The sequence below is a fragment of the Electrophorus electricus genome, chromosome 5 (genome assembly GCF_013358815.1).
Source record: "Electrophorus electricus isolate fEleEle1 chromosome 5, fEleEle1.pri, whole genome shotgun sequence".
NCBI lineage: Eukaryota > Metazoa > Chordata > Actinopteri > Gymnotiformes > Gymnotidae > Electrophorus > Electrophorus electricus.
In genome coordinates this window covers 26,024,534-26,043,529 of record NC_049539.1, presented here as the reverse complement: position 1 = coordinate 26,043,529, position 18,996 = coordinate 26,024,534, and the positions used below count along the sequence as shown (strand labels likewise).

The following is an 18,996-nucleotide window of genomic DNA, read 5'->3' as shown; positions in this document are numbered from 1 at the left end:
TCATATTTTGATCAACAAATTCTCTTTTTATGCGCAATTTATTAAGTAGGTTATAAAACGTCAGTAAGATAAGGGTTATAAATGAACTGTTATGGAGATCTGGAACTCTCATGGTTTTCCTTGCTGTTAAATGTGTATGGGGAGCATAAAAAGACCAACAGGCCACGCTACTGCTAACACAAATGATAGCGTTGCTGTGTTAGTTCTCATTACGATTTCCAGTCTCTTTAATATCAGCAGTGTCATTTTTTTGTGCATATGCTTTATAAGACATAGCTCACATGTGTAGGTAGCACATCTCAGAAGATCAGGCTACAGTGAAAAACACCAATGGTGGACAACCCCCAGCAGTGTTAAACTAAATAACTAGTCTAAATTAGAACTTCCCTGAGGGCTATTATTATTAATTATTAGTCATTTTTTGTGTCACAATTTCTCATGATAAGCTAGCTGTACTAGAATGTCTTTGTTTCTGTTTCACTTTTTCCACACCTTGGCTGAATGCACCGTTAGAGTATGCCTTAAAGAACCAGTTATACAGCTCATGTTCACCTGTCAGGTCTGCTGCTATGTTTGTTTCAGTGAGAGGTTTCAATGGACAGCGTATTATGATTTTTTTTTAAGTTATTTTACTGACTGTGGAAATAAATATTCATTTATGTATTGACTATGTTCATCTCTGTTGTGTATGAAATCAATAAACCTAAGGCAGAATTAACTTGTTCACATGTACTGACTTTGGGAAAACGCTTATCCTGTATTAAGATGGTGAAAGATTTCACACAGCTAGGTCGTTTATAGCAAATGAAACAAATGTCGGCACTGTCCAGTTGGAATGCCCAACACCAGCTCTACTGTTGGGCAGTTTTCCTGTTTGGCAGTTCTCCTATTGGGCAGTTCGCCTTTTTGGCACCCTTGATTTGTGCCTTATATGGCTAAAAAAAAGTGACTTTGCTGCATGAAATACTCCAAAGGTATAAAATGCACATCAAATCCTAGTTACTCTTGAGACAAAAGTTAGATGTACAGAAGCCACATACAACAGTTGATGGTTTCACCATGTTTTAATTTGTTTTGAAATGAATGACCATGGAAAACATATAGGGTGAATGTTGCCACCCTGTTTAAAATAACCCAGTGTGAAAGAAACTTTTAAATTGCCCTCGTATGTACAGATATGTTTGCTCTGAAGTATTGTGGTGATTAATGATGAAAGTTCATTTTTTGTGTGCAAAGCATTGATGGTGAGTGGTATCATCCTCTCATTGTACATTCATAACCTGAAAAAAGTTTGTGTAACTTTGGAGAAGAGTCACAGGTTGGGCCCAGTACAACGTACAGCGGAAGTGGTTGTCATGTCAACTGGCTCCTACCATTTCATGAGCGCAGTTTGAAATCATTGCAAAAACCAAACCTTAAAAGCACTTAAACCTAAAAGCTCCTAATGCAGATGTAATTTGTGTGTGTGTGTGTGTGGATGGATTGTGGATTGTTTGACTAGCAGCTTCTCTGCCTCACATTAATTGTGTGCTATGGTATGTGCTTAGATTACCCTGGCTATCTTATGTTGTGATCTGCTTGGTTGGCTGCTCACAACCTGCTGACAAATCACAGCATCGATATTTCAAGTAAATGAACATTTCGCCTCGACCGGCCGTGCAGCAGCACGCAATTCACTGCCGAAACCGCAGCGGGAAAATCAGGCTATGGATGGAGCATTCCACACACAGGAAACGGCTGGGGGGAAAAAATACATCTCGCCAACACAACCATAATAATAAACCAGACATATAACAGGACTGTGCGCCACTCGGGGGCGCTCGAGTGACGAGGCGCAGTTGCAGCGCACGGTGTACTTTGCTGATTTCGTGGCCCACAGCTGCAGATTTCCGATTGCGAACATGGAACTAACGGAGAAATAAACGTATTTAGCCTTTTACATTGTTTTTTGCGGAGTTAAAATGAGACGCGTAGACATGCTCGTGTGATCCCAACGCGTGTTGCATGTCATTAGGCTATAAAAAATTGTGTTTGCTGTACTTTAACCTCGCGTGAAGCCCGTGTCTAACCTGTGGCGAGAGGTTTGTGGCGTTTTGACATAATAATAGCTCGTGCTATTAGCTATCTATTCACAAAAAATCCCAATGGCAGACTACGTTGTGATGCACGTTAACAGCATTACGTACTACTGTCACTGTCCACACGACTGAATCGCTCAAAAATAGCATTCGAGTAGGCCTCTCCAACACGTGCATGTCAACCGACCCTTTAACAGTAAGCTGCATCTCCACGTACACAATTTGTGGTCGATTAAACTAGTTGTCGGTGCAAGAGAGACGGGTAAAAGACGGGTAGCACGACAGCGCAAAGGTCCTGTTACATGAACATTAGCGCATGCAGCCTTGCTAAAGACGACAGGACCAGAGAGGCTCGCGCATCTCCGAGCCATCGGCGCTACTCAAGCGCAGCCCGTTTGCGCGGAGCCGGGAGACGCCGCGGGGGCCGTCGCGCGCCGCGTCCTCCTGCACGGGCTGCGCAGCATGGCGGGGTGGAAGCCGTCGTGCCGGCGCGCGTGCTTGGTCAGGTGGTCGCTCCTCGTGAAGCACTTGTCGCACAGGGGGCACGCGAAGCGCTTCTCCCCCGTGTGCGTGCGGAAGTGTCGCGTCAGCTCGTCCGAGCGAGAGAATTTCTTTGCACAGTCGGGCCAGGTGCAGTGGAACGGCCTCTCACCTGCGCCCGCGCCCAAGGGAGAAAGAGGAGCGTTGCATTAGAACAGTCCTTTCAGAAATGGTTTTGCTCACACAATTTGTGCAGTGTTGTCGCCTGGGGGTTTCTGCATTTAGTTTTTTTAATAGCGCGCAAGTGTCCTCTGTAACGACTGCATAGCAGTCGCGCGCGCGCCCACTCGCGCACCTTTAAATTACAGTTCCAGAAACCGCACGAGTCGAATGTTCACAACAGGAAGCGCGAGGTCACACACGGCCAAAGGGGGTGGGTGTCGCAATGAAGCACGCGGGGTGGTTCAGGACCTACTGACTACCGTAATGTGGTAATGAGGCACCTTTCGCTACACGAGCCCATCGACGTATGTTCAGAAACAATAATAAACACGATACAAATATGTAAGATCGATATCTTCAAACGAAGGTCATCTGCCCCCCTCCCCCAAAAATCTAAGTCGGGATCCTCTAGTGACGTATGTTTTATCAGTGTTTTATAAAGACGTCATGACGCAACCCTGTTTCAAACCGCACGCGTTGTTTGCTCGGACTTCGATGAATAACAATTCGTACTGTTCCACCCACATGTACCGTCGCGCTCCGCCTGCGGTTACACCCCCGCCCCATCCCCTCCCCTCCCCCACCCACCCCCACCCCCACCCCAACACCCCCGCCTCCCCCGCTAACCCAGTGGAACTCGCGCAAACCCACACTTTCTACGCGCGGTCCGGTTAACCGATTATCGCAGCCAACACCGCAAAGCCGAAATGTACAATCTGCGGCGTTTTTTGCAACAAAACACACAAAGTCTTTATGCGCCATCCTCCGACTACACTTACCCGTGTGCACTCGAAAATGTGCTTTCAGATGAGACGATTTGCCGTACATTTTCCCGCAACCGGCGTACGGACACCCGTGCCTCTTGTCGGCGCGGACCCGCTTGCCGCTCTGCCGTGTCCGAGGACGCTTCGGCTCCGTTTGGTTCGGTCTGCAGCGCTCCGGTAACAACACGCTGCCGCATTTTGTCCGGCTTTCCCTCACGCTCCGGTTGAGGTCCAGGAGGATCATAGCCACCATGAGCAATGTCCGGCTCTCCTGGCTGTCCTCCGACATCTCCCCGGGACTCCGCGCCTCCGAACATTCGCTGTTCGACCCGTTGGAGAGCTCATGATCAATGTCCGTCATGCCTGCGCCGTTTTCGGTAAATACCGAACAAACGTTTACAAACAGCTCGATTTTAAGTGCGCCTCTGGGATTTGGGGGAATAACATCCGTTTGTCAAAAGCGTCTATACTTCAGAGTTAACTCCAGGAAACGTGGACTCCACCACCCCCCACGCGTGTCGCCCTATACGTGACGGATAACGTGAGATTCCACGTTAATTCATGACGGGAACAAAATACTGGCAGCTTTACCACCGCGATTAAACATCATCAGAAGAACTGATCCGCCCCGGTTATGAGTTTAGTCTCCTAATGTCACAACTCGCGTGCTCTTCCGAAAGACACAATTTCGCGGAATCCCGGGGCGTCATCATGGGGCCGCGGTCTGATTGGTCGCCAGGCTCCATTCCACGCGCTCCCGGAACGCGCTACCGGGAATCACCAAGGTAGCGAGAGATTGACAGCCCGATCGTCCAATCGCCTTCACCGAGCCGAAGCCCGGGGGAGGCGTGGGGGGGGGGGGGTGGTTCTCGCGGCCAACGCGCGCGCTGGGAAGTCGTAAAGTGTGATCTGCTGCACGCGCTCGCTCGGAAACACTGGGTGCAACTTCCCTCGGTCGCACGTGATTAATATTCTTTTACCCCCAGCATGTTAAGCGCATGGACGTTGGGGAAAAAAGAGGAAAGAAATGTATGAGACAAGCATATTCAAAACGGAACGGGGGGGGGGGGAAAGTGCAGTACAAAATAAAAATAAAATAAAGTTAACTTAATTAAAAAAAATAAAAATAATAAAAGCTTTAAAATAAACAGATAAGCCACACGGGTGAAGCGGCTACGCACTTTCGTAACGGCGCTGCTGGGTCTTTTAGTACGAGAGCGAATCCATCTGGGCTTGTTGATCGTATCATTGTGTCTCCAACCTGTACATGAATGGGACAGGGGTAGCGGAGGCAGTGGGGGTTGCAGTGAGCCTCTGAGAGGGAAAGGTTAGCCAATCGGAGCGAGTGTAATATGACTCTTTTCAGAGTAAAGCACGGACACGAGTTGGTTCACCCTAGGACACAATTCTAGGAAAGAAGTATTTACACCGAAGACAGGACGGCCCGTGCCCGACCTGGTTCGCGCATATGTAGCCTAGTCCTCGGATGAGTAAACAGGAACACAGTAGTTGCCCAAGATAAATTAACCCAAAAGGTATAACTTTAAATGAAGCAAACATATTAAAGGAAGGTTATTATCGATCTCAGTAGCCTTTTTTTTCCAACCCACAAAACAGCGGTAGTCTACAATTCGGCTATCACACTCCTTAAGGCCGTCCGAACAGGCCATCAGACTTGCATTTTAATCACTTTAAACAATGCTACTCAGTGTCAGTGTTACGTGACTGACATACACAGCCTTTTGGGCACCGGGGTCTCCAGGCTTCACGGACACGCCTCTTTCATGTTTACGGGAGCATGTGGCTCGGGACGAGGGAGGTTGGAAATATACGCAATCATTTATGCAGGACTTCGAGATTTGCATCGGGATCGATTTATGCGAACACAGTCGCGTCCTCGCTTGTAATCACTTGCATTGAGCAGCCGTTCTCGAGGCGGATTTGGGTCACCCTGTTGGCGGTATTTTATTTTTCTTTCACTTTAACCGGTGCTGCGCCACGTGCGTCTGTTTTTGGGGAACAGAATGTTCCATCCGCGGAGCAGACGAGAGCGTGACCGCCGCCCAGCGTCGCCTCGTGCCTCTGCACGGCAGCGCCACCTCGTGTCTGTGTGCGCCACCTCGACACTTTTGAAAGTGCAGGCAGCTTTATCGTCACTGTCTTCAAATGCAGGCCAGTGATCTGGTTTCATGGTAGAAATAGAACACACACACACACACACACACACAAAACCATGACTAATTCACTTAAATATTCATTTATTTAGTAATACATGCCAAACATCCTATTCACATTAAGGAATATTAAAGAATACATATTTGTATTTGCATCCAAATACTTAACCTACTACTGTGGGTGGGTGAGACTCCTCCCACCCATACCCTCTGTTCTCTCACTTCCCAGAATTCATTTCATATCCTGTGGAAGAACGACATGCATTTTTTTAGGACACTAAATCAACTATGACCCCTTCAGATAAAACTACAATATTATTGCGGAAAACGTGTGCTTGGACTCATTAGCAAACAAGTGCTCACAAACAAATAAAAAAGGTGACAGGGCTGAGGGATAAATGTGGGTTTCAATGTGGAGTATAATTCACAAACCTGTTTGCTACTGTATAGGAAAATATTAAGAAAATACTGTACATGACGTTTCCTCATATGGTTTTGGCACAACGCTGGGAAGGTTGTTTCATAGTGTTAACAGATTCACAGAAACCTTCTCTCTAGCTCCTTCATGTTAAACGCAGCGATGATCCAGGGTCCGTGCATTTTATGGAGAATGCGTACAGAACCTAGACGTGTGACAAGCCAGGTGCTTATGGGATACCTGCTCTTGTTTGAAGAGAGTTCTAGATGCACTGATCAAGAGCGCATTGGGAGGTGGTTCCCCCCGAACACCAAGGTTCATGGGCGCTGTCGTACAGCACAGGGAACGGTTCTGGGGCCAAGTGTGCATGGTGGACCAACTCACAGAGGCCTTCATGATTAGCAGAAGACCTTGCCCAGGTGTGTCGGGGGGGTCTCAAACAGCACAGGCCCCAGTACCAAAGCTTCACTTCCCTGTTGGCTGGAACCAGTCCAATGGTAATGGAAACCAGTCCAGTGCCTTGGTCTGAAGGCTCTGTAGACACACCCTTCGTTTAAGGCTCCTATGCTGTTGCCCTTCTCTTTGTTTGGGTCAAAGGTCAAACTGCGTAAAAGAAACCGCAGTAATATGCAATATATTAGACTCGATGGAAGCCACAGTGATCTGAATATGCACAAGAAAAATACATTTGACATTTTTAGTCTATTTTTTCAAACTTGTTTTTGGTTAACACAGATCTCCAATGACTACTTCTATATCTTGTGATATAGAGTGGATTTTAGTAATTAAATATTAAAATCTCTTATCGCTATTGCACGTGAATAAGGCAAAAGAACTAGGTTACATAGTGGAGGCAGACAGGACACTGATAATCTTCCTATTATCATTTTTAAACCTCACAATAGTTTCCTTTTAGTTGTATTGCTTCAAAGTCTCAGTTCTAACACTACTTTGTCTTTCGACTAGTCACTGAAATTTTAGGGTTGCTTCTTTTTTTTAAAAGAACTAAACATAAACAAATTAAAGTGATTCTGCAAATATGACACGGATAAATATAGCCAGTGAGATTTTCTTTTTAAAAGAAAATGCAAATATGCAGTGCTACCCAAATTCCCCCAGCATAACCACAGAAAATAATCGTCATAAAGAATAATTTCTGAAATCAAGTTTGTATATACATGTGACAAAGCAAGGTAATTAAGCTAGTAATCATACTGTAGCCTGTTTGAACAGAAAAATGCAAAGAAACTATATGACAAAAGAAAATGACGACAAAAAATGCACTTGCGAGCTGTTTTTGCCCAATCAGTGTTTTAAAAATGTGGAACACAACGTTAACGGCAGCATGCGGTCCCAGTTGGTGAGTCCTAGCCCCCCGGTATCACGGCTCCACTCCAGACCCCCGGGAAGGCTCGCAGTGTGTAGAGATGCGCACACGTCCAACCAACGCCTGTCCTAAAGTGCATAAGAACCGCTCCCTGTGCGCACCTGCTCCGGCTTCTTGCATAGCAAGTCTACATAAACACATCTCGCCTGTGGAAAGAAGCTAAAAAGATCATGAATCCAATCATTTTTTAAGACAAATTCTGTCCTGTATAATAAATGAAGCTGTTGGTGGCGTTAATTGGTGCTCGGATAATCTTTTCATTTTTGGCTAATTAAATGAAAGTGTGTTCACTTTCAGAATGACAGGATAGGTAAAATCACGACGTGTTCTTTACATGATAATACGGTGGCATGGAAGCAGCTGTATGATTAAGAACATACGGGTGTTTGCGTTGAACGTTGAAAGCCAAGGCGATTTTTAATATCATGCTTGATATTTGTTCTTCTAGTGTCCTGCTAGGATGGTTAGAGAAACGTGGCCTAGAGAAATTTCGTGGGGAAAAAATAAAATTAAATAGTGTAGCTCTTCAACTTATATGAGCAAACATTTAAAAAGCACTGGTTGCACCCTATAAGGGTCTAAAAAGCAAGGGTTCAAAAAAAAGTATGTCTCATGATCATCTAGATTGAATCTACATTCCACATTTGAGAAAATATATGTGCGTTTGTACATATAAGAATGTCTACATGTGTTGAAGTGTGTGCCTTATGTGGTAGAGAGTAAATAAGTCCAAGATAAATGAAAAAAATTATATACAACAAAATCTCACCTCATGTCTATTTCCTTCTTAAAAAATATTTCAGTATTTCCTTTTAAGGTTTAAGCTGAGTTAGATTTCGAACCACAATCAATGTGATTAAAACATGGATAGGAGAAATCAAAATATTAAGATGTATTTTCCATTGGTCTTGATTAGAGTAGAGAGAGAGGAAAGTCATTCTGTTTAGATCTAAACTGTGTAGGGAATGCCCTGTTCTTCTATAGAAAATGCATTTGAAGTCTGCTCTTCTATTTCCACCCCAAACCACAGAAAAGAATGAACATTAGACATTAGCAGTTCAAAGGAACCATTTTTAGCCAGTTGGCAATGTTCGTCTAACTGAAGAAAATCCAGACATGTACTACGGCGTCATAGTGCGCTAATTTGCTCACCATCACAGACCATTACAATGTGGAGCACATAATTCACCCAAACAGTGCTGACTGCTTGATGGATGGGCCCTTGGACAACGAACAAGTTAGAGCCCCTTTCTCCATCCTACGCATACTACAGTAGCTCTATGACGTCATGATCCGTAACCTCCACTGTCATCACGTGAGGTTGTGCCTGCCGTCGAAGCTCTGGAAGGCTGAGGGTTTAGCCAGCTTCCTCAGGGAGAGTGTGTCCTTCTTCCCCTCGGGCCTGGCGCCAGACTTGCTCCTCTGGAATGGATTCCTGGAGCCGCTGCGGCCCTTGTCCATGCGCTCGCCGATGGAGAAGCTCTTCCGGGCGTAGATGTTGGAGTGAGAGTCCTCTGATGAGGAGCAGCTGTTGGCCCGCTCCAACCTGGACAGCGGAGAGCAGAAGGGCCCGAGAGCCAGGCCCAGGCCCAGGTCCATGGCCATGCCGCCCCCTCCGCTCCCGCCGGGGCAGGGCCTGCCGGCATTGGCCGGGCCCTCGGCAGACTCCTCGGGGTCGGACTCGGCGTGGCTCAGCTCCGCGTCCCGCTCCGGGTGTGAGACGCCCATGTCCTGAGGCTTCTCGAAGGTGAATGAGCCGCTGGGGGAGTCGGAGCGCTCGGGCGCCGGGTACGGGGCGGAGACGCAGCGCGTATCGATGCAGTCCGTGATGCTGGTGTACTCGGCCGCCTTCACCTGCACACCCATGCCGCCATAGTAACCACGCAGGGGGAACATCAGGCTGTGGGACTTCACCAGCGGCGGCTCATCCAGGAACAGGTGCCCCGCTGCCGAGAGGAAGCGGCTGCTCTTGGAACGTTCCAGGATGCCCGCCGACGGCGGAGGGGATGGATCTGGGTCCCAGGGGGGAAGGGATTCTGGTAGCAGGTGGGCGGAGCACAGCGATAGGTCAGCGGCGGCACTGTCCTCGAATAGGACTGTGCCGTCTGGTTGTCTTTCGCTTGGCCCCGCCCTTACCCCGTAGTCCCGCCCCCCGGATAGCGCCCCTTCAATGATCTCGGACTGGAGGGAGGAGTCTCGTGCAAGTGGAGGGAGCATCCTGATTGGCTCCAGGAAGGTCTCTGTGGGCGGGGCCTCTTCTGAAGTCGACACGTATATATCTATACAGGACGAAGGTCGATGTTGTTGCTGAACTGACAGCGTGTTCAGAGGGGCAGGCCTGCACTCTTTGGGGCCAGCCCCCGACGAAACGGACTGCGAGCTGTTGGCTCGGTGCAAGCTCAAGGAGCGCTCCTTGAAGATACCCTCCGTGCGGTCCGGCCCACACCTCTCCCTGGAGGCGTGCCCCACGTAGAAGGAGTGGCTCCGTGCCCTCGGCACTAGCGCTGTAGGTGAGGTGGGTGAGAGCGACTCTTCGCCGCCCTGCTCCAGAGACTCCTGCAGCCGGTAGGCGGCGTTGCCCTCCTGGCTGTTGAAGCTGCCCTGCCTCAGGATGTAGTTTGTGTCGGTGCAGTCAGAGGAGGTCCTGGAGCGTGCTCTGTTCATCTCGCCACGCTCCACCCCCGCCACCCTCTCCAGGGCGGCGGCCATGCGGCCGATCAGCTCCTCCATCTGGGCCAGGCGGATGTCCACGGTCTGCAGGGAGGCCTTCATGAAGTGCTCGCGCTCGTTGACCTCCTCCAGACGCATGGCCATGTTCTCCACCCTGGCACAGTAAAACGCGCAAAAGGTTGACAGGTTCAAGTTCACGAAACTAAACGTCCATGATTTTGTTCCAAGCACCAAATCAAGACAGCAGGGAAAGTTACTGAGTATAAGAAACTAAGAGCTGCATCATCATGGCAGGATTGGCAGAACATTCCTGAACATCTGGAAAAACATCAGCGTTTAAAGAGGCCTGAAATCACTGACACAAAAAAAAAAAAAAAGCATAAACAGGTTGGGTACATTTTATACTCAAATGGTACTCAAACACCCTCCTCAAGGGTTAATTAAATGAATTAATATCAGAGGACGCGGGTCATATGTCAGCTTGGCTGGGTCAGTCAGGATAAAGCAAAACTGATCTTACCAATAGTGGGGAATATCCTTATTAAATGTTTTATTAGGGCTCTAGGCCAAGCTTTTGATGCTTGGATATTACACACTGGACTGTGAGTCAAAGCAAGTATGGTTCCCCTGGTTTTGGGGCCTGCAAACCTTTCGGATGTCACGCGTATCCTCTCGTCGTTGGAGGAGTTGAAGCGGTCGTCCTTCTCTCGGAAATACTCCTCAATGCACTGCTCTTCAAAGTCGTGGACTTTCTTCAGCTCATCTTCCGTGATGAAGAGTTCTAGTCAGGTCAAAGGGAGTTCAGGTGCAACTTTTTTTTTTATCCAAATTTTTGCAGCAGTAAGCAGTACGTCTGTGTCGTTTAAATGAGCTAACTCTGGTTTACATCAAGGTCACCAAATCCTTTTGAACACTTCATACTTGACAGCCGCCAAACCATACAATTTAGTACCTTCCTGCTTCTATGCATCCGCTTCAGCTCAAAAAAAGCTTGATAATTACCCCAAAAAGCTGAACTGTGTGTGTTTTGAAAACTAAACTCTGCGATGCTGTTTGTGTAATGCCGTAGTGTAGTTGTACTGAGAGGCCATAGGATGGTCACTCACTCAAGCCGAAGTCCCGCTCATCATCGTCGTGCTTTCTCCAGCGACAGCACAGATGCTTCAGGACCATGGTCATGTGACTGAAGATGATGAGGGGAGGAGGAAGCACAGGACGTTCATGGAAGGTCATGATGAGCTGGTACCGCTGGAACTTCCACACCTGGTTGGAGATGGACTTCACCTCGAAGAAGGTGTTGCTGTGGAGGCAGAAGACAGCAGTCTCACTTCCCATAGCGGGGCACAGGCTGTCGCTAAGAACAAACACGGGACCGACCCACTAGAGTGGCTAGATTTTTGTTCCTTCTTTACAAGAATATATTACCTACATATATTACCTACAAAACGCCCACTAGCTGCTTGTGGTGTTCTGCCATTTTCAACCTTACTGATGGAGGAGATTGTGTTGCAGTCAAGTAGACTGAGGAGCATCAAGAAGTGAAGCTATTGTCAGTATAGACAGCACATTGAACCGGAGAGACTCTTCAAATTTTGAGAGGCATCAAAACAGATGCTAAAGTTGTGTTTTCTTCTCCTGGACATGTAGTTGGTAGCTGGTTTGTAGTTCTTTAACTATTATATGATTTTAACAGCTCAGATTAGACTATGTACAAAAGAACAAATCTCATATTGGATATTTATTGGCCATGTTAATCTGTTTGTCATTAGTTCAACTAGTTATAACCTAGCCAGGTATCTTACAAATGGGACTTATTCGACTACTGCAGCTAGCTGGCCAGCAGGTTAGTTGTGCGTCTCGACGATATAAACAGGTAAACTGCTTGGAAGCTGTACTGTGAGGTATTAGCAGTGGAACATTTTCATTATCAAACTACATGACCTGTTGTGTCTGATAGCTGTCTGTAGGCTGTAATACACTTATTAACAATGGATGAATATAAATCAATAAAAAAAAAAAAAAGACTATTTACCCTCACAGTAGAGATGGCCAAAAACTATAAACTGCACCTTTGATTCACAGGTGTTTTCAGTTGCCTTATGTAATAACCGTAATAACTGTAATATTTGACATATGCCTCTTTTCTGAATGTGAGGGATGGGTCCATGATACAGCGGGGCGTACTTGAACACAGCGATGAGCAGATTGACCAGAAGGATGTTGGCCACGAGTAAGTAGCAGGCCATGATGGCGGGGACAATCCACGCTCCGGTCTTGCACGGGGGCAGGGTCACGATGGCCCCGTCCTCAGTGGTGACGTTCTGGCCGCAGGGCGCTGCAGAGAGACGGCGTTAATCAGCGCCGGGACGGGACAGCGGGCAGATGGAGAGACACGAAAGCTTTGACGAGCAACGAAACGAAACAGAAACCACAGCCGGAATGGCGTGAGCAACGTGTGTGTCGATCTCTTATCGGCCTGGTTTTCACGGGCACGCCGGCATTTAGGCGAGCGATAAGGAGCGAGAAACCCAAATGGTGAAACTGTATGCACTGAAATGTGTGTATGAAATATATTCCACAATATATTTGTTTATGTACAATCGCATTCTCCAATATATTTAAACATGCATGCCATGTTTAAAATATATCGATGTTCAGAAGGGTAGCAGTCTTGTAACAGGATGATTGGACATTGCGCACAATGTATTCAAAATACATTGCACGTTTTTTTTCCATAAAGGATGGTTCAGTTGCGGTGGCTTTCAAGAAAAGTTGTCATCATCAACCGAGTTCGTAAGCCTCGTAATCCTTCGTTTACTGCGACTCACACTCGGAAGCCCAAAGGTAGAGAACTGAAGTAACATCAGTTTGCGTTCAAATCGGATTTTTCTTTTTTTTTTCTTTTTTTTTTTGCGCTTTAGGGTTGAGATTCAGATCTGTCAAAAAAACTCTGACAACTGAACCACATGAAAAAACATTTGCTGATGAGGAGAGGTGGTAAATGTGTGGAGTTTGGGGAGAAAATCATACGCGTGTTGACATTTGCGCCAACACATTGCGCAGTCCGCATAATCATAATATTCAGATGCATATATATGCTTTTCCCAATATAGGAAATTTGACCAAATCATACACAAGGTGGGTTGAGCTGACTGTTTAGCTTTAAAGGTAAGCCTTGCATTCGATGCATAAAAGGAAACGTGTAAAAACGGAGCGCCACAGTCGTTTGGAGCCTGTATCTGGAAGCGCGCTTAGCCCAAGCGTTCAGGAGTCTGGACTACTGAACGCTCAGTGGGGAAGAATGAATGGCCGTGGCGTCTCCGCTGGTGTTCAGCGGGGATGAGGCGTCGCGGATGGGTTCAGCGTAATCAGGTTTCCATGACAGAGATCAGAAACATAAGCCTGGCCTGGCGTTTCTTTTTTTCCCCCTTTGATAAGGTGTAACGGGCAACGGGAACTGACAAGAATCCCCAGCATGGAAACGCGCATTAAGTTGCCGTGCAGTCGGACTCCCATGGCCCCTACGGGGAGAGGGTGAATTGCAGATGGCATGGCGGTGAAACTGGAATGGTGCTGGTAACAGAGCTCTTATGGAAGTATTTATTAATTTGTATGTATGTTTGAAATTGCCTATGTGGGATGGACCACTGTTACGCCCAGTTCCTTGAGCACGAATGTAATTTTCGACCGGCCAGAGTTTTTCGTTCAGCCTGGTCTGTAGCTTCCTACTATTGACATCTGAAACAAAAAATGACATTGTTATTTCAGCTCTCTTATCTTTGGGCCATCCACTTTGGGCACACGCACACAAACACACACACACACACACACACACACACACACGCACACAAACACACACAGACAGAACACCACACGCATACTGTACTGTGAATAATAGCCACTACACTCAACTCTATAGTGCCAGGCTCTAGACATTAGAAGGTGCACAACAATTCTATGGAAATTACTGCCTAGTTGCTGTAAAAACTAGAATCCTCCAGAAAAGGAGCAAAAAGCCTCTTTGGGCCTTTTTTCGATGTAGGCCTGCTAATTGGTATTATATTAAGATGTTTGTGTTTTAACCTAATCTCTACCCTGTCTGTACCACACGGCTGATTACCGTGGATGATAATATCAAAATGGTTCTCTTATATTTAGAAAACAAGAAAGGTAAAAGACTATAACTGACCAAGTCTTACAGATATGGACGGATGGAGATTAGGTCAGAAACGCAGGAATATTCCTTAAAATCCCCACCTTCCTCCTGGAACAGCTTTCTCCAGAGATGCCCCAAACGCATTAAACTCGGAATACCTTGCCTGAATTTTAATCCATGACTAGGAAAAGACATTTCATTACTTTGTCAACATTAAAGAGAAGAGAACAAATAGCACTCTGTTAACACACCTGAAGCCTAAATTACACTTCAGGAGAAAAGTGTCAGCGTCATCTGACAGGTGACGGCGCGCGCACGCGTTTTATAAATGGGGGGTAGGTCACGCTGTCTCTACGGCAACGCCAAGTTATCAGATTTGCAACTACAACAAAAAAAAGGTGCTGCCGCTAACTAATGCTGAACGATGCGAGGCAAGAAGGAGCGTGAATATCAGAAAGGAGCACAAGGAACAAAAATGGTTTGTATTTTGTATTCGTCCTCGAGTAGCAGCAGAGATCCCGTCGCATTTGTTTCTTAATCTAACCCTCACGCAATTATGGTGCCACGTGCGACTTTGCTAAATTCACCAGGTGCGCAACCAGTTGTGACCCTATAAAAGGTGTCGGACGGACATGAAAGCTGTCGAGTTTGTTCGCCGCTCCTCTTCGGATTGTACAACCTCCAAACCCCTTCAGGAATCGCGGCAGCTGGCAGGACATGCTGCTGACATGACTGAATCCTGTAAACCATTTTGTTTGCTGTCAATCTCGTGGTCCGACGGTGAGCGAGCATTTGCTGTCGGCAGTGGCGCGGTCGTGGCGCTTCCTGACTGCATTCACATCTTCTCCCAGGTTCTCCTGTGCTCCTGGCCATCATGTCTGAGGTGCCTTCCAGTGGTCATAATGATTCAAACTTCCGTTTACGTCTAAAACGGATAATAGTAAGGCCTGTGTGTTTCCGTCCTCATTCCTGATCAGTTCCCAGAGTGAGAGTAGCTTGAGCAGGGATTGGTCTGACCTCTGACCTAAGGTGAACATTTTTTTTCTCATCCATCTATACAAGTATCCATCCATTCTGCACCAGTGTTTTTTTTTTCTTTCTTTTTTTTCCATAAACCACCTCGTATCTGTCTCTGTGTGTGTGTGTGTGTGTGTGTGTGTGTGTGTCTACTGGTGTCTCTGAGACCCCACAGCTCCACTGACTCGTTAGGGACCCATGTTTCCATGAGCAACCAGCAAAGGAATGAAAGCACTGCCTCACTAATGGCTCCCTGAGACTTATTAGCACAGGCACTCTGGTCTGTCATGACAGCTCATGACACCGTTGAGTCATAAGCCGTCATGAGCTGTCATATATATATTTATATGCACTCAAAGGTGTCGTAAGTGTCATATATATATATAATTTCCTGGATCTTCAAATAAATTCTTAGACTACAATGTATATAATGTATCAAATATTTCTACAGGAGCCTGGGTGATCCAAAAAGGTCCCGTCATGAAACATATACAGCTGTAGCTTCCAGCATGTCAAACCCCCGTGGGCCCCGCTGTGTTCTCTGTTCCGCAGGAAGGGTGGCAGGCTTACGGTCGATCTGGTCGGCGAAGACCTCGCCATAGATCATCCAGTACGGCATGAAGAAGATGTTCCGCGCCAGCATCCAGGAGGGGTCCTCATTGGGGTTCAGGATGGCCTGTCTCGCCACCCCGAAGCTCATCAGGACCACCAACATGATGATCACAAAGTACATCATGTCAATCATCTGGGGGGTGAGAGAGGGACAGAGAGAAAGAGAGTGAGAGGAACCCAGTTAAAGTTACAAACAGCAAAAAGACTTCTTGCAACTGGACTACTGCAATTGTGAATGCAACAATACAGTGTGCTATGAGAAGGTTATCGACTGACTTATCGATCAATATTATTGATCAGCTGATGACATAAAAGGCCTCACCATCTTGCCAATCATCATCACGTAGGGGCCCAAGTATTTATTTACTCCGAAGATATCGAGCAGGCGGATGTACCAATAGATGATATTGACACAGTAGATGACCCGCCCATAACTCATGAGGGGCGGGTCCTGGAGGCGGAGCACCATGCCAATGGAGAAGATGAGAATGGCCATGAGGTCAGTGATGTTCCAGTATTCCTGCAGCCACACTTTCACTTTCTGCAGTATCTTACCAGGCTCCGACATCAGAATCTGTGTGTGTGTGTGTGTGTGTGTGTGTGTGTGTGTGTGTGTGTGTGTGTGTGTGTGTGTGAGTGAGTGTGTGTGTGTAAGTGTGTGCGTGTGCGCGTGTATGTGTGTGTGTGTGCGTGTGTGCGTGTATGTGTGTGTGTGTGTGTGTGTGTGTGTGTGTGTGTGTGTACATGTGAGAGAGAGAGAGAGAGAGAGTTACATATTTTAATTGGACACATTTTCTGGTTTATTCGCTGGCTATTTTTAATTCTTATTTCACAACTTGCATGCAGCTTTTTAATATAATAATTCACATTGTAAATTATGGTTTAAGAGTACATTGGGTTTATTGCCAGTAGGGGGCAGAGTCGGCCTGCATTTGAAAGCTAGGTAAAGAATACCACACACTCCAAACTAGCGTCTTAATCAAGTCTGCATGGAGATGCATGGAGACAGCCCAGGGATTTAGGGGTTCTAAAAAGGCTGGCATAGCACTCCATCTCGGCTAAAACGTCATTTTGAATATAGGAATAGCCAAATCGCTGCAGGAGGCAACACATCGGAATAGCCGTAATACAAATATTACTCTGTTATTAAGCTGAAACCCCACAGCAATGTGTTCGATCCATACCGGCCATGGAAAGAACGGACTGTTTCTAAAGCGAAGAAGCCCTGTGGGTTGGTGGGTCTCCTGAAGGTGGTAATGAAAATTCCCAAGCAAGGTAGTGGATGTGAGCTTCTCCATCTCTGCTAAACAGTTCCGCCTGTTCCTGCCCATTTCTAAATGCATTCTGCAGCTTCTCAAGTTCCTCCCGCTCACACTGAAGCAGGGAGGGCTGCGATTCTGCTTTGGCATTCTGCTCTGCTGGGCTGGAGTTGGAATTGTGTGTTCTGCAGGCTAAAAACCCCAAGGCCCCCCTCACCTCTCTCATTTTCTCTATGCCATTTGTGAAATGTAGCCAATCACGATCCACTCCTGCCGGTGAAGGCCAAAGGTCCATCTTCACCAGCACGATGTAGTTGAACAGCATCAGGTATAGCCCACGTAGGCCATCTGCAGCCAAACAAGGGGACACATGGGAAATGACATCCTTTACCAGGAAGCCGTCAAATGCTGCAGCACTTGCAAGTCACTGGCACGCCAACCAAAACCACCGACACAGTAAGCACTGCCGGAGCACCAAACTTTCGGCCCACTATGGAGGAAATAAAGCAACAGACACCATTTTCCCGCAGTGACTGTGGATTCTTCTGGAAATAACAGCGCGCATTTTACAAGTTATTACCTGGTCGTAACTTTGGTTATGACAGCAGAAGTCACTGTCTGTCACATCAACTAATTAAAAAATGAAAGAAATCCCTGTTCCCCAAGTTCTTTGACTTCTTTTTTTCAAACAAATGGCTAGTTCATGTTACTACACCTTTGCTACATGTACTGGCCGGCACAGTTCAGGGCCCCGTTTTCTAAAAAAGTTGGACACACATGCAGATAAACAGAACTCACGGAGGATACAGTATGGTGCTATTTACCGTACAATAACAGAGTACATGAAAGAAATACAAACTAAAGTCAATATATTTCCAAGGGTATTGGAGGGCCCCCCATTAAAGTGTCACAGGTAGTCAGGTCCACCATCACCCACTGTAACACTTACAGCATGTATTTAGAGTACATTCAGATAGACCAGAATTTCACAAAACAGGTTTATGTAAGGACATCTTGCCAATCCATTACTAATTGTGGCGCAGATGTTCCTGGTCCGGTAGGACAAACAGCCGTCTCTGTGTCCTTTGCCAGATATATGATGACCCTTACGTGTGAACCCGGAGGTGTATTTTGGATTTCGGTCACTAGAGCTGGTCCCCAGAGCCAGATTTAAATCCGGTGGTCGATTTCTCAGTGCTAGGGTGTCAGTTTCGGATTAGGCCCCGCCCCTTCCCATAGAACGTTCTGGAACGTTCCCTCAGAGAAACGTGACGCACATAACGTAACCGCACGACGCGCTGAAGCTGTGTGATCTACGCCGCTTGACCCGAAGAGAGAGAGAGAGAGAGAAGAAAGAGAGAGAGAGAGACGAGAGGAGAGAGAGAGAGAGAGCGAGAGAGAGAGATCCGAGAGAGAGAGAGAGAATGAGAGAGATGAGAGAGAGAGAGAGAGAGAGAGCAGAACGTAGCAGCTCCAGAAAGAGGTAAGAGAGGCTTCAACTTTTGGGCTGATTTGAGTTGTGCAACCATGGAAAAAGTGCATTCGAAAGTTTATAGGAGGAAAAACAAGGAGCCCAGAAATAATAATGTAAAAAGTAATAATGAAAAATAAACTACCTCAGTCCATGAAATTCACGCTCATGATATTGCCTTCTGTGATATCGATTCGCTTTCTTCTCCGAAACGATGACGCAGAGACTCCGCAGTGCTGACTGTAAGGAACGTTACTCGATGACGACGGCTGAGGGCTCAGTGCTGAG

General features: G+C 46.8%; 2 protein-coding genes across 2 annotated transcripts in view; both read right to left on the bottom strand.

Annotated features, from left to right (window-relative positions):
• Window positions 1–1,045: 1,045 nt before the first annotated feature.
• klf9 (Kruppel-like factor 9) lies at window positions 1,046–4,322 on the bottom strand. Its single transcript, XM_027019887.2, has 2 exons — window positions 3,560–4,322; window positions 1,046–2,730 (listed from the first exon to the last, which is right to left on the bottom strand). The coding sequence occupies exons 1-2, from the start codon at window positions 3,903–3,905 to the stop codon at window positions 2,459–2,461; spliced, it is 618 nt and encodes a 205-aa protein (XP_026875688.1). The 5' UTR covers window positions 3,906–4,322; the 3' UTR covers window positions 1,046–2,458.
• A 1,463-nt stretch (window positions 4,323–5,785) lies between these two features.
• trpm3 (transient receptor potential cation channel, subfamily M, member 3) overlaps window positions 5,786–18,996 on the bottom strand; it is a 79,309-nt gene continuing 66,098 nt past the window's right edge. The window contains 11 exon segments of the mRNA XM_035526094.1: window positions 5,786–10,347; window positions 10,842–10,974; window positions 11,300–11,493; window positions 12,378–12,528; window positions 13,824–13,931; window positions 15,937–16,111; window positions 16,301–16,552; window positions 17,455–17,471; window positions 17,474–17,513; window positions 17,515–17,568; window positions 17,571–17,585. Of these exon segments, the coding sequence (XP_035381987.1) occupies window positions 8,835–10,347; window positions 10,842–10,974; window positions 11,300–11,493; window positions 12,378–12,528; window positions 13,824–13,931; window positions 15,937–16,111; window positions 16,301–16,552; window positions 17,455–17,471; window positions 17,474–17,513; window positions 17,515–17,568; window positions 17,571–17,585 (2,652 nt within the window). The 3' untranslated portion in view covers window positions 5,786–8,834.